Genomic DNA, 15,664 nt, shown 5'->3' with positions numbered 1-15,664 from the left:
TTCAAACAGATCTGCCTTTCTTCCAGCTGGCTCAAACCCCTGGAGAGAACGTTCCAATCTTCTTGACCAGTGATTCAGAGACTGACTGGCTCCTGGCCAAGATCTGGGTGCGCAATGCTGACTTCCTGGTGCATGAAGTGGGCGCTCACTTTCTCCGCACTCATGTCTTTGCTGAGGTCTTCAACATTGCAACCGCCAGGCAGCTTCCAAAGGGCCATCCGGGGTACAAGGTGAAAGCGGTTTTGAAACAACTGTCATAGAGAGATTAGCATTTTCTGCAGTGTTACTATAAACTATCTAGTGTTGGCTCATCATTAATATGGAGAATTAAGAAGACATGTCATTGGAATAGTGGAATACCAATATAATTAACTGTCACCTGGAATGCCAATATAATTGTCTGTCCAATAATGGCAGACGACAATATGAACTGTATTTAACTGTCAGTATTGTAGACTTTGCTTTTATAACTGTGGGGTCAATTTACTAAGCAGTGTTAGGAGACAGAGTGAAAAGTGATAAGAAAGTGATAAGGTGCCAGCCAATCATCTCACAATTGTCATCTCACAGGCTGTGTTTAAAAAATGACAGTTGGGAGCTGATTGGCTGGCACTTTATCACTTTTCACTCTGTCTCTTAACACTGCTTAGTAAATAGACCCCACAGTTATAAAAGCAAAGTCTACAATACTGACAGTTAAATACAGTTCATATTGTCTTCAGCCATTATTATTATATTAAAGCCCTTCATATCTCTGCCAGTGAGCTGACAGTCACTAAAGGAGAACCTGCATTATAACTTTCACTTTATTTTGGGCTCTTAAAACGAGAGCAGAAATCACTAGTTTAACCAGATGTTTGGGATTATGGGCCTGATTCAGAGCCGGTCGCTATTTGCGCTCGCTCGTCCAGAAAATAGGGGTGGCTATTCAAATGAACCGTTCGCTGTTTGCGGTCTGTTCACGCCTCTAGGTCTGAACGAGCGAACAAAACTTGCGGTCGTTTTTTGGGAAACTACGCCCCCTGGCCGCTCGCATCCTACGTCATGTCCGCTATTTATTAGATTAATCGAGTACATCGAACAGGGTATGAGCTGCTCGCTATTCTTGTGGTTGGTTTTTGCTACCACAATTTTGCGAGCAGTTCTGGCTATAAAATAACCCAGTGACGTGGTCAATGACGCTGCTGTTTTAAATATGCACACCCATAAAACGCCCGTTTTGACCTTTAAGCACGCCTGCGATCGGATCTCCACTCCCCGTTTTCAAGCACCTTCCCCTGTTACCACCCACATACGCCTCATCCTGTCACTCAAATTATCAGGCATTCGCTATTTTGCGAGCACATGAATTTCGGCCGCACTGACTGGTTCGCGCATGCGTATAACGATCCGTCCGCATGCGCAGTTGGGCAAACATCGCTCGGAGCGAACGAGTGGCTCTGAATCAGGCCCTATACTTCCTATATTCAGAATGTATCAAGTACTCATGAAGTCTAGATCAGACCGGAGTCTAAAACACATTTCTACTTTTTCTCCAGCTAATTATTCCACATCTTCATCACACCCTTGAGACCAATATCCTTGCTAGAACCGTATTCTTTGGTCCTGGGGGCCTCTATGATCAGGTGAGATCCTTATTGTACAAATGGTTACAGAAACCAGTGCCAGATCACAGGGTTTTGAATTAGTTTAGTGTTTGATTTGTCCCTGAAAAATAAGCATTTACTATATCGCAGTTACTCAATGACTATCAGACAAAATCACACAATGCTCCATTGCACCAGAGCACACATCCCACACCTTGGGGTATATTTACTAAAGTTTGGGTTTTTAGAAGTGGAGATGTTGCCCATAACAACCAATCAGATTCTAGCTATTATCTTCTATAAGGTGTTAGATGAATGTTAAGAAGAATCTGATTGGTTGCTATAGGCAACATCTCCACTTCTAAACTCCTGCACTTTATTAATTATACCCCCTTGTCTTTTATCCAGGCTATAGTAACTGGAAATGGAGGGATTCCAATACTGCTGAAAAAAGCAATGGATGAGGTCACTTACAGCAGCCTCTGTCTCCCTGAGGACATCCAGGCAAGAGGAGTGGAGTCTATTCCCAATTACCTGTACAGGGATGATGGGATGAAGATCTGGCTGGCTGTGGAGAGGTAAGTAGATCTCTTACACTTTGTCCTATTACAGCTACCCATTGTCACAGCATCGCCGAATCCAGGTCTTGCTTACCTGGTCCAGCGGCGCTGGGGTCCGGGCCGGCGTGGGACAGAGGGCGGGAGATCCCCGGCGCCCGCTGTCAGCTGTTCCCCTCCTCCGGCGGCTGTGGCTCCCATAAGAGTGTGTGTGCCGCTCTGCATAAGATTTAAAGAGACAGGCACATAGTTAGGGAAGTGCTGATTGGAGACTGTGTGAATTCTGACCTATATAAGGAAGTTCCTGGGAGCACTCTAGTATAGGCTCCATTACCATACTCCAGCGTTCCTGTGCATATCCTGATAGTTGGTTCTGACCTTGGCTTGTTTCGTGACTCTGATTCTGCCTGAACCCTGATTCTACGTTGCTATCTGCTATAGGGAAACCTAACCTGAGGGCCGCGACCTGTGTGTTGGACGCAGCCAAGTCCACATCTTACCTTCTTGCAAGGGTCCCTCTTGAAAACCGCCGGCACATTAGACTTTGAATGGGTAGCATCCACAATCCGTCTGAGAGTTTGTGACACCCATCCAGAGGGAGATGACCTCATGTTTCACCTTCCTAAAAAATGCCTCCCACTGTACAATGTACATATGCTGTAGAATATACAATATAAAGCTTTATAAATTTGCCAGCACAGTTCTTTATTAGTGGATTTCTGGAAAGCTAGCATTCTGAACCCCTTTAACACCTATGTACACTGAAGATCAATTCTCTGATTCTACCTCCGCTATCTCCTGTTCTTTTTACTCAGCTTTGTGTCCAACATCGTCAATTACTACTATGAGAATGACGCGGCTGTCAGCGCGGATCCCGAACTTCAGGCCTGGGTGGCAGAGATCTTCAAAGAAGGCTTCTTGGAGTATAAAACTTCAGGTAGGAGTTGACTGCCCATATCCATTTCTCGCAATGGGGTCTATTTACTAAGCAGTGTTAGGAGACAGAGTGAAAAGTGAAAAGAAAGTGATAAGGTGCCAGCCAATCAGCTCCCAACTGTCATATCACAGGCTGTGTTTGAAAAATAACATTTGGAAGCCAAACGGATTTTAAAGATGGCTGTCATGATCAAAAGATCACACAAAAGATAACAGGCCCGACATTACACCAGAGATAATCCCTATAGGGGCCAAGGTTATTAACCTGTATGGTTGCATTTAGATCTAGAATATTGCTTTTACGGGAAAAAAAAACAAGTCTGAAGGTTTAAAGAAGGGCTCTAAAAACCAAATTGAATACTAAGATTATAGAACTACATAACACCTAATTTCTGAGACTCTGTGTAGTAGAATGGTAAATGCATGCGTGTGGTAGGATTATTTTGCCTAAATTAGAATGTTGTGCAATGCATTAGGCCTAATTCAGAGTTGTACGCTATTAGCACAGTAGCTGTATCTTTGGATGCAGCACCGATGCAATAATATGGTAATACCGCAGGAGGCTTCTTGTGTAAATCGACGCTACCTGCATGCCTCTGTGATGCTTTACTCTACTGCATCCGAAGACGCAGCATCAAATCACTCTGCGCGGCCATCGGTCTACTGAGTAATATTCAGGTTGCTTAGTGCCAGTGTTTTCACGGTGCTGAAGTGAAGCTGTATGCAGCCACTGGCTTCAGCACTCCCAGAAAATGGGTCCAACATGCCCCCCTTTTTCTGGAACGTTGCCTGACAACGCCCCTAACGGCTGCAGCCTGTCAATCCGAGGTCACAGAAGGAGACCTGCACACGTGCAGTATAGATCCTGTGCATACACAGATCTTCAAACACCCGGTTGCGTACAACTTTGAACCGGTCCCAACTTGGATTTTAGGTGTTCTGACAAAGTGTAACAGAGTACTGCGCTATTAATGGAGTACTCCCTGTGATAGGAATACCATCATCCTTGGAGACCAAGGCCTCTTTGATCAAGTACCTGACCATGGCGATCTTCACTTTCTCTGCTCAGCATGCAGCTGTCAACAGTGGTCAGGTGAGTGACAGAACATCACAGCTCTACAATATACAGGGTTCGTGGTATCCTGTGTGGTGTCTTTCATGCTGTATTCTTGATTTGGAGGATTTTAATCCACATGGTGACTGTTCTGAATAAGGTGAACGATGGGAGTCATTTATATCATGAAGACCATTTGCATGTGTACTGTACATGCCAAAACTAATCAGAGCGTAAAGCACAATGCACTACACCACAGGTTCCCAATCACGGTCCTCAAGGCTCCCCAACAGTTCAGGTTTTAGAGATATCCATGGTTGAGCACAGGTGATTTAATTAGTACCAAAGTCAATTTGATATAACCACCTGTGCTTAACCATGGTTATCTCTAAAACCTGAACTGTTGGGGAGTCTTGAGGACCACGTTTGGGAACCTCTGCATTACACCATTGCTAGATTTCCAATGTGTTTTACAAATGTGTCTCTATGCTATGAAGGAAATGATGAATTCTGTGTGTAAACTACTCCTGCACATGTTTTAGCCCCATGTTTCCATTGCAGTATGACTTCTATGCCTGGATGCCCAATGCTCCCTCATCAATGAAAAGCCCCCCTCCCACAGTTAAAGGCACCAGCACACCCCAGAGTATCCTGGATGCATTGCCTGATGTAAACATTACCACTTACATCATTTCGACAGTATGGCTGCTCAGTAACGATCCAAGAGTGGTGGTGAGTACCAGGGACCAGCATGGACATTATAGCGATGAGTAGAAGTACGTAATTTGTATAAAAGAATTTCTGCATAGATCGTGGTGTAAAAGAACTGTCTGCGCCCACCTTCTTTTCATTTATAGGCAACTGTGTGATGTGATGGTGAATGGACCTAGTCAATGAAATAATGGACCTGATTCTGAGGCACAAGCAAACGGCATGCAGTGCCGATCTTCATGTAGTTGAGCGATTATTTGCTACTGCGCAAAAAATCCTGGAATCTCCCACAGCGCATGTGTTACCTTAAGTGTACGCACAACGGTGCTGTGGTGTTCAGTTCAGACTGTATTAGAAAGATGGCAGAGAAGTGTTGGGCATTCCTGGATGGCGACTGGGGGGTGGTCTGAAGTGAACGAAAAAAAAAATCCATCTCGTGGTCGTGTTATTGGTAGTGTCACGGGTGCACCAGTGAAAGCAGTTAGCTTCTCAGATGCACAGCTGCTTCAACAGTGGCCATGTTCAGATGCAGACACTGTACCTGCCATAGAGTCGGTGGTAGACGTGTTGGTGTGCCGATGGTGGTATGCCTAGTGCATGCAGCGGGCCAGAAAGTGGGCGGGTCAGTGCTTGCACAATCAGACGCAGGCATCTACATGAGGGGAACGCTGAAGATAACATCTGCATATTATTGCTGCCACATTGCCACCGACAGATGCAAATGACGATGGAGGCAGCGTCCGCCTCTGAATCAGGTCCAATGACTTTATCTAGAAGACTTCCATTAACACGATTTCCCATTCCTTTCTTTAGAGTTATCTCGGGGATTTCCCTGATGTGCGTTTTACAGAGGAGGTTCCACAGACATTCATAAAGGATTTCCAGGACAAGCTGGCCGATATCTCCCAATCCATTACCATGCGGAACAAGTGCATGAAGTTGCCATATCCTTACTTGGACCCTTGGGTGATTGACAACAGTACAGCTGTCTAATATCCATAGTGGTGTAGACTTCTGGCTGTGTCTGAACTTGCCATGGATTTCTCACTTGTCCTGATCGGAACTGTCCACCTGTCTTGGGATAAGACTAGATGAAGTTATTATTCTAATGCAGTATCTTCAAGCTCATTGTCAGAATATATATATGTGACACTATTAAACAAATAATCCATGGAAGTCTTGTAGTAAATCCATTGTTATTAGTTCATGATGTTCATAGGGGAGTGGATGCTCTTCCACTGATACACATCAAAACAACACGGGATTAACGAAATCACTGACTATATTATACTTTGCCACTCTTTCTGTGAGAAGTGCACAAACCACATTCTAAATGTGTACAGATGGTTAATGGTCCAGTACTCCAAATATTGCAGTACATCTTGTGCACAGATGGGGTGGTTATAGATGGTACCTTACAGTAGTGATGGCAGTTCCAGAAGACCTTACATTCTTCTGGCAACAACTCCAGCGACTCTCCCTAACCATACTGTAGCAGAGAGGCTAGACCCGTACACAGGAAAATAACTTAACGTGACCACCTTGCTAGGCAGAATAATCTGGTAAATGTATTATTAGCAAACTTGGATGATGCTCTGTCCAAGTGATAAAATACAATATAGTTATATGCAAGAAATGATTATCAGCATACAAATGACATGGAGTTTCACACAATAATGATTATAGCAGCAGATGAGTAGAAAGTATGTATTGCCATAAAAGTGACACATAATTAGAACGTTGCACAGACCCCCATGTTGTGGTTTTGGTTCTAAATCATCGTCATGTTTTGGTTTTGGCAAAACCACCCACAAGTGTTTTTTGCTTTTGGTTTTGGATCCAGATGTCTTTTAAAAATTCATAAAAACAGCTAAAATCATGTAACTTGCACCTGTTTGTGTTCCCACTGTATTATTACCATCAATAACATTCATTTCCAGTCAATTTTGACCACCTCACAGCTCACAATATTGTTTTCACCAATTTTGGCCAAAGGCTGCAGCGAGCTGGCTGGCTAAACTAAGAGACAGAGCAGCGGCACAAACACACAGCAGTGTAAGGGAATATAGCACATCTATGATAAACAATTGTAAGTACTGTAAGTGCAGCTCACTTCAAGTTCGCTTCTGACAATCATACATAAGAGCCTGTTTGCACTGGATAACAGGTGCTAGCTAGTGTTTGACAAACATACACAGTTACAAATATGCCTGTAGTCTTTTACATGCTTCCCACTCACTCCATCTACCTACAACCAGGGGAGTAGCGAGGGTGGATCCGGTGGAGCATGAGCTCCGGGCGCCAAAATGGACAGAGGATTCTGGAGTTCATGGGAGCTACTCAGTATGACACATCTGAGGTAAAGTCCTAAACTTCAATTATAAGTAGGGATGAGCGGGTTCGGTTCTCAGAGAACCAAGCCCACCCGAATTTTGCAGATCCGAGTCGGATCCAAGCAGGCTCGAAGTTTCCCACCTGACTCGGATCTCGAAACCGAGGCAAAACCATAGAGTCGGAAATCTCGCAGTTTGTGAGCTTACGTCTCTATTATCAATGTAGTATATAGGAACCACGCGGCAGACGCCATTTCACTCTGGCTGTGGAGACTGAACAGGGAGGTTGGGTAGTGTAGGGCTGGGAGAGTGGTGCTGTGTGCTGTGCTGTCTGCTGTGTCCTGGGTCCTGGGCTGGTGTACTGCTGATCCATTCTGGGCTGGTGCTGCTGAGTGCTGATCCATTCTGGGCTGGTGCTCTGCTGTCTGCTGTGTCCTGGGGTGCTGCAGTGCTGATCCATCCTGGGCTGGTGCTCTGTTGTCTGCTGTGTCCATCTGGGCTGGTGCAGAATACATCTGGGCTGGTGCTGCGTGCCCAAGTTCTGGACTCCCCCCCAGCAAGTGTGACCACAAAATTTAAATAAACGACAGGCTCAATCCACGGCACTCGACCATCTGGGGTGCCCTTGGTATGTGACCACACCATCTACATAAAAAATATCACACAAACTCGGCACTCACATGCTTTTCAAACTGCAACTCCTTTGAACATAGGGAATGTTGGTTCCAATGTTGTGGTCACACTTGCTAGGGCACCCTGTTTTTCAAATGTAAGGCAAACTTTTTTCTTTTTCCAGGTGCTTATTAACTGATAGCCCTGGGTGCGGTCCTGTCTCTTTAAGGCAGGACCCAGTTTCATGTTTAAAATGTATGCAAGCTTGAGGCCAAGATGGCAGATCAAGTTAATTTGTCTGAGAATCAGTGTAGGGACTTGCTAGATGGGAATGACCGTGAAGCGGTGGCCAGCTTAACAAATTATTGCAATATTTTGGAACCAACATTCCCTATGTTCAAAGGAGTTGCAGTTTCAAAAGCATGTGAGTTCTGAGTTTGTGTGATATTTTTTGTGTAGATGGTGTGGTCACATACCAAGGGCACCCCAGATGGTCGAGTGCCGTGGATTGAGCCTGTCGTTTATTTAAATTTTGTGGTCACACTTGCTAGGGCACCCTGTTTTTCAAATGTAAGGCAAACTTTTTTCTTTTTCCAGGTGCTTATTAACTGATAGCCCTGGGTGCGGTCCTGTCTCTTTAAGGCAGGACCCAGTTTCATGTTTAAAATGTATGCAGGCTTGAGACCAAGATGGCAGATCAAGTTAATTTGTCTGAGAATCAGTGTAGGGACTTGCTAGATGGGAATGACCGTGAAGCGGTGGCCAGCTTAACAAATTATTGCAATATTTTGGAACCAACATTCCCTATGTTCAAGGAGTTGCAGTTTCAAAAGCATGTGAGTGCCGAGTTTGTGTGATATTTTTTATGTAGATGGTGTGGTCACATACCAAGGGCACCCCAGATGGTCGAGTGCCGTGGATTGAGCCTGTCGTTTATTTAAATTTTGTGGTCACACTTGCTAGGGCACCCTGTTTTTCAAATGTAAGGCAAACTTTTTTCTTTTTCCAGGTGCTTATTAACTGATAGCCCTGGGTGCGGTCCTGTCTCTTTAAGGCAGGACCCAGTTTCATGTTTAAAATGTATGCAAGCTTGAGGCCAAGATGGCAGATCAAGTTAATTTGTCTGAGAATCAGTGTAGGGACTTGCTAGATGGGAATGACCGTGAAGCGGTGGCCAGCTTAACAAATTATTGCAATATTTTGGAACCAACATTCCCTATGTTCAAAGGAGTTGCAGTTTGAAAAGCATGTGAGTGCCGAGTTAGTGTGATATATATATATATATATATATATATATAAGTCCACAAAGTGAAGGCACTACTCCTTGTTTCAATATTCTTATCACAAAACGTGTTTATTCACCACCCAGTAAACACCACACCATCACTGAAGCATATTGTCCATCCCTTGTAAAATGCATGTAAAGCGGTTCATATAACAGTCAAGATACTTATGAAATCAATGTCTGTCGACTTCGGTCCACTTCAGGGCCGTTCTAGACTCACAAAAACTTGTCAACAATCCAGCGTGGTATACAGGTAAGGCGCAACAAACCCCCATATTAGCAGGACTTTTAAACTTTATCCTTGATCTAATCATCATCACACCTGTGTATCCGGCTGGCGTGCGTTCCAGCCGTCTGCGCATGCGCATGTTTGGTTCAGTCTCCTCTGTCCGCTCCGTGCTCCCGCGAGATAACAAACCTCCAGCCCACCTTGATGTCACACACTTCCATGTGACCATCAAAACATACGGAGAGCTTGCCAGCGTCACTGCGTTATCATGGCAACTCTATTTGTTAACTCATGCACTAGCATCACTGCGTTATCATGGCAACCCAATTTGTTAACCCATGCACTAGCGCACTTATTCATTTTATTAAATAAGGAAAATATGTTTATCAATCCATACGTACTTATATCGCTAATCCTTACTATTGGGGGGTTGTGTGCCTCACCTATAGTCCAAACTCTAGACATTATAATTATATCAATATACAATGTGAAATATATCACCTTTTACATTTGATGTTATCACTAAATATATTAAAAAACATCTATTAAACATTAAAAAGATATGTTCGTGCCAACCTATTAATATACAAATAATTTATGCTTGAATCCTATAGATCCATATTCACTTTAGGAACCATTATTAATTACTACATATACCAATGTGTTATAATCACATGTCTCCACATTGGATCTGGATTAACAAGAAAAAAAGAAAAACAGACAGAGTATTTTTATAAGAAGCAACGGTAGTTAATGTTCTCATTCAATCCCCTAGGGGCAATCGTATTCAGATTAAAAATCCACCGTGCTTCTTTTTGCAACAAATACTTTTCACGGTCACCACCCCTTTCTAACACTGGGACATGATCAATTAACATGCTTTTCAACATCGATACATGATGTCCCTTTTGCATGAAATGGCGAGCTACAGGTTTATCGCTTCTACCATCATTAATGGCCTGCCTAATTGACATTCGATGATTTGCCATCCGTTCACGGAATGTTCTTACAGTCTTTCCCACGTAATAAAGGCCACAAGGGCACATCAAGATGTAGATAACAAAGGTGGATGTACATGTTAGCCAATGTTTGATCCCAATTCTAATTCCTGTATGTGGATGCGCAAAGTCCTTGCCAGGGATCATGCTGCTGCAAGTCGTACAGCCTAGGCAACGAAAACATCCCAATTTCTTCCTTTGTAACCATGTGCCTTCCATTTTCTTGTGGAAATTTTTTGTTGGTTGCATAAGTAGCTGTTTGAGATTTGGACCTCTCTTAAATGCTACTATTGGCTTCCTCACCACACTTTTGAACGCCACATCTGTGCCTATTATTGGCCAGTATTTGTTTACCGCCTTTGCGAAACCTTTTGCTCTGGTGTTGTACTGGGTGGTTACTATCATTCTGTCACTAGTTGTTTTCTCACTCCGTTGACTTTTCTCCCGATGAATATAACGAGCTCTACTCAAACATCTGTTCACCACTTTTTTAGAATAGCCTCGTGTCAAAAATCTTTGCGCCATTTCATTTAACTGTATCTCTGATGATTCCGTCTCCGTATGTTTTGATGGTCACATGGAAGTGTGTGACATCAAGGTGGGCTGGAGGTTTGTTATCTCGCGGGAGCACGGAGCGGACAGAGGAGACTGAACCAAACATGCGCATGCGCAGACGGCTGGAACGCACGCCAGCCGGATACACAGGTGTGATGATGATTAGATCAAGGATAAAGTTTAAAAGTCCTGCTAATATGGGGGTTTGTTGCGCCTTACCTGTATACCACGCTGGATTGTTGACAAGTTTTTGTGAGTCTAGAACGGCCCTGAAGTGGACCGAAGTCGACAGACATTGATTTCATAAGTATCTTGACTGTTATATGAACCGCTTTACATGCATTTTACAAGGGATGGACAATATGCTTCAGTGATGGTGTGGTGTTTACTGGGTGGTGAATAAACACGTTTTGTGATAAGAATATTGAAACAAGGAGTAGTGCCTTCACTTTGTGGACTTGTTTGCAGAAGTATCAATTGAGGATACTTCCATGAAAGAGCACACCCAGGATGAATATATAAGGACAGTGCATAAGCCTACAATTGCATACAGAATGTTGGACATGTATGGTTCAATATATTGCTTTTTTGCACCCTGCTGATTTTTTCAAGAGAATTTGATGAATAAGGAAATAAGGTTTTTTCACTTGGTAATAAGAAGGTCTAAACGTCTAGATTTAATGTGTTAATAGATTTTAATGGATATTTAGTGCTAACCAATTTAATGTTATGCTAATTGAAGTAACTGTTTGTAAGTGTCACGCCAGGGGATATCTGGTGTCAATATGTCACAAGGGGGAGCAAGATTTTTGGATGAACATCTATTAGATCAGGCAGAAAATGCACTATTGAGTTTAACTGATACAGATGCTGAGAAAGTATTATTTGAGCAGGAGGAATTTGGGGAACTCCCGGAAGAAACACCGGTGGATGTATACCATAAATTGTTAAGGCTAACCAAAAGGGAGGTTGATTTGGTCCTCCACGGCCAGTTTTTATCAGACTACTTCAGGCAGAAAAAAATACCAAGAGGATTTAGGATCCAGAACATTCCCACCATAGGGCGTACTAACCCCACATTTTGCAGTAAATGGTGTGGAGTATTAAATAAATGTTCTATGGACCTAATCCTCTTGGTAATTGAAGAAGTTGGCATGGAATTGAAACATACCAGAAATGAGTTAAGTGTAATAAAGGGAGAAAGTATTACTGTATTTAGCGGAGATAGAACTGAAAAATGGATGGACAAGTTGAATGCAAATATTGAAAGATATAAAAAAGACCTTATAGCATTTAAGAGAAATAAACTTGAGGTAGTACAGAATGATTATAAAAATCATAATGTATACCGGTGGCTAACAGGTGATGGCGCTAGGGTACCCAGACAGAGATTTAGGAACAATAGACGTAGACTGCCATTTTCAGTGGATTCGTCATATTCCTCTTCTGAGAGTGAACAGAATGGTCGCCTACCCCCAAGTGGTAATACTCCTTTTTTAGGGACCCCGCAAATGGTAGAGGTAGAGAGTATAGAGGAAGAAAGAGGTCCCACACGCGGAGGGGGAGGAGGTGGAAGAAAGGTCAGACGAAGACGATTATAGATAACGTTTTCAATTTATCAAAATATGAATTAACTGAAGATGAAATATCAGTTCTAGCGTTAGGACTTACTTATGTCCCTACTTTCAAAGGTCAAGATTTTGATTTTTCAGTTGATCTATATAAATTAGGTAGGAAATTAAGATTACGTGATTACTTTAAAGACAGTGACTCTGATATGTGTAGACAGAAGATCAATCTGGGAAATTGTTCCAGCACATTTGATCCTGTGTCCACCAACGGTAGCATTAAAACGTTCTTACGATTGGTGGAAAGGGAATATATTGAGGGGAATATTGGACATAGAGTGTACAATAATTTGACGATTAGACAGAGAAAAGCGATTTTGAGTTTACAGAATAATGATAAAATCGTAATAAGACTGGCGGACAAGGGCGGGGCGGTGGTTGTGCTAGACTTTGACTATTATGATCAAGAAATTAAGGAACAATTAAGTGATAGGAAAGTGTATACTAAAGTAAATAATAGTCCAGTATCATCGGTAAAATCGAAGGTAGACACATTAATTCAATTAGGTGTGTCTGCAGGATACTTGGATGAATATTTAGCCAAAATATTAACTACGGAGCATCCAGTATGCCCGATCTTTTACACAATACCGAAGATACATAAGTCATTGGCGCAACCACCGGGCCGCCCCATAGTGTCCGCTAGATCCTCAGTCCTACAACCATTGGCTCAGTATGTTGATTTACTATTACAGCCAATAATTTCCAATAGTAGAAGTTATATCAAGGATACTCCTGATTTGTTGGCTAAATTAAAAAACATCGATAATATTCCAGAAGATCTATGGTTTGCTACGCTAGACGTTACATCACTTTATACGGTGATCCCGCATGTACAAGGTGTGGAGGCAATAAGGGAGGTTGTGCAATATTCTGAGTATGTGGGCCCCCCGATAGATTTCTTATGTGACATGGTTTATTGTGTGTTGGAAAATAATCATTTCCAATATGGTGACTCTTTTTTTGTGCAGAATGCTGGAACTGCGATGGGTTCTAATTTGACGCCAGTGTACGCAAATTCATACATGAAACAATATGAATGTAAATATATATACCCAAAATACGGTCCCAGCATTCTGCACTATTTTCGTTTTATAGACGACATACTGATCCTATGGCGTGACACTGAAAATTCTTTCCACCAGATGGTGGATGAGTTAAACGAGTTACAGTGTCCAATTAAATTCACGAGAAATATACAATTTGAGAAGATAGAGTTTTTGGATGTATATATATTTAAGAGTGAAAATGGACTAGGAACCACTTTATTCCGGAAGAAAACAGACAGGAATACAATTTTGCATGCAACAAGTCACCACCCTAAGGCTCTAAAAGAGGGCCTTCCAGTGTCACAGTTCATTCGTGTTTTACGTAACAACACCAAGACGGAATCATCAGAGATACAGTTAAATGAAATGGCGCAAAGATTTTTGACACGAGGCTATTCTAAAAAAGTGGTGAACAGATGTTTGAGTAGAGCTCGTTATATTCATCGGGAGAAAAGTCAACGGAGTGAGAAAACAACTAGTGACAGAATGATAGTAACCACCCAGTACAACACCAGAGCAAAAGGTTTTGCAAAGGCGGTAAACAAATACTGGCCAATAATAGGCACAGATGTGGCGTTCAAAAGTGTGGTGAGGAAGCCAATAGTAGCATTTAAGAGAGGTCCAAATCTCAAACAGCTACTTATGCAACCAACAAAAAATTTCCACAAGAAAATGGAAGGCACATGGTTACAAAGGAAGAAATTGGGATGTTTTCGTTGCCTAGGCTGTACGACTTGCAGCAGCATGATCCCTGGCAAGGACTTTGCGCATCCACATACAGGAATTAGAATTGGGATCAAACATTGGCTAACATGTACATCCACCTTTGTTATCTACATCTTGATGTGCCCTTGTGGCCTTTATTACGTGGGAAAGACTGTAAGAACATTCCGTGAACGGATGGCAAATCATCGAATGTCAATTAGGCAGGCCATTAATGATGGTAGAAGCGATAAACCTGTAGCTCGCCATTTCATGCAAAAGGGACATCATGTATCGATGTTGAAAAGCATGTTAATTGATCATGTCCCAGTGTTAGAAAGGGGTGGTGACCGTGAAAAGTATTTGTTGCAAAAAGAAGCACGGTGGATTTTTAATCTGAATACGATTGCCCCTAGGGGATTGAATGAGAACATTAACTACCGTTGCTTCTTATAAAAATACTCTGTCTGTTTTTCTTTTTTTCTTGTTAATCCAGATCCAATGTGGAGACATGTGATTATAACACATTGGTATATGTAGTAATTAATAATGGTTCCTAAAGTGAATATGGATCTATAGGATTCAAGCATAAATTATTTGTATATTAATAGGTTGGCACGAACATATCTTTTTAATGTTTAATAGATGTTTTTTAATATATTTAGTGATAACATCAAATGTAAAAGGTGATATATTTCACATTGTATATTGATATAATTATAATGTCTAGAGTTTGGACTATAGGTGAGGCACACAACCCCCCAATAGTAAGGATTAGCGATATAAGTACGTATGGATTGATAAACATATTTTCCTTATTTAATAAAATGAATAAGTGCGCTAGTGCATGGGTTAACAAATTGGGTTGCCATGATAACGCAGTGATGCTAGTGCATGAGTTAACAAATAGAGTTGCCATGATAACGCAGTGACGCTGGCAAGCTCTCCGTATGTTTTGATGGTCACATGGAAGTGTGTGACATCAAGGTGGGCTGGAGGTTTGTTATCTCGCGGGAGCACGGAGCGGACAGAGGAGACTGAACCAAACATGCGCATGCGCAGACGGCTGGAACGCACGCCAGCCGGATACACAGGTGTGATGATGATTAGATCAAGGATAAAGTTTAAAAGTCCTGCTAATATGGGGGTTTGTTGCACCTTACCTGTATACCACGCTGGATTGTTGACAAGTTTTTGTGAGTCTAGAACGGCCCTGAAGTGGACCGAAGTCGACAGACATTGATTTCATAAGTATCTTGACTGTTATATGAACCGCTTTACATGCATTTTACAAGGGATGGACAATATGCTTCAGTGATGGTGTGGTGTTTACTGGGTGGTGAATAAACACGTTTTGTGATAAGAATATTGAAACAAGGAGTAGTGCCTTCACTTTGTGGACTTATATATATATATATATATATCACAC

General features: G+C 42.3%; 1 protein-coding gene across 1 annotated transcript in view; it reads left to right on the top strand.

Annotated features, from left to right (window-relative positions):
• The window catches only part of LOC148477493 (hydroperoxide isomerase ALOXE3-like), a 75,433-nt gene extending 69,596 nt beyond the window's left edge, over window positions 1-5,837 (top strand). The window contains exons 12-18 of the mRNA XM_088456720.1: window positions 27-230; window positions 1,539-1,625; window positions 1,995-2,164; window positions 2,959-3,080; window positions 4,072-4,172; window positions 4,695-4,865; window positions 5,658-5,837. Coding sequence (XP_088312846.1) covers window positions 27-230; window positions 1,539-1,625; window positions 1,995-2,164; window positions 2,959-3,080; window positions 4,072-4,172; window positions 4,695-4,865; window positions 5,658-5,837 — 1,035 coding nt within the window. The remainder of the gene's footprint in view (window positions 1-26; window positions 231-1,538; window positions 1,626-1,994; window positions 2,165-2,958; window positions 3,081-4,071; window positions 4,173-4,694; window positions 4,866-5,657) is intronic.
• Window positions 5,838-15,664: the final 9,827 nt, after the last annotated feature.

This window comes from Taudactylus pleione, unplaced genomic scaffold, assembly GCF_031769625.1.
Source record: "Taudactylus pleione unplaced genomic scaffold, aTauple2 ptg000711l, whole genome shotgun sequence".
NCBI classification, from domain to species: domain Eukaryota; kingdom Metazoa; phylum Chordata; class Amphibia; order Anura; family Myobatrachidae; genus Taudactylus; species Taudactylus pleione.
Note: the sequence above shows the minus strand (reverse complement) of the source record. Positions and strands in the feature narration are given on the sequence as shown.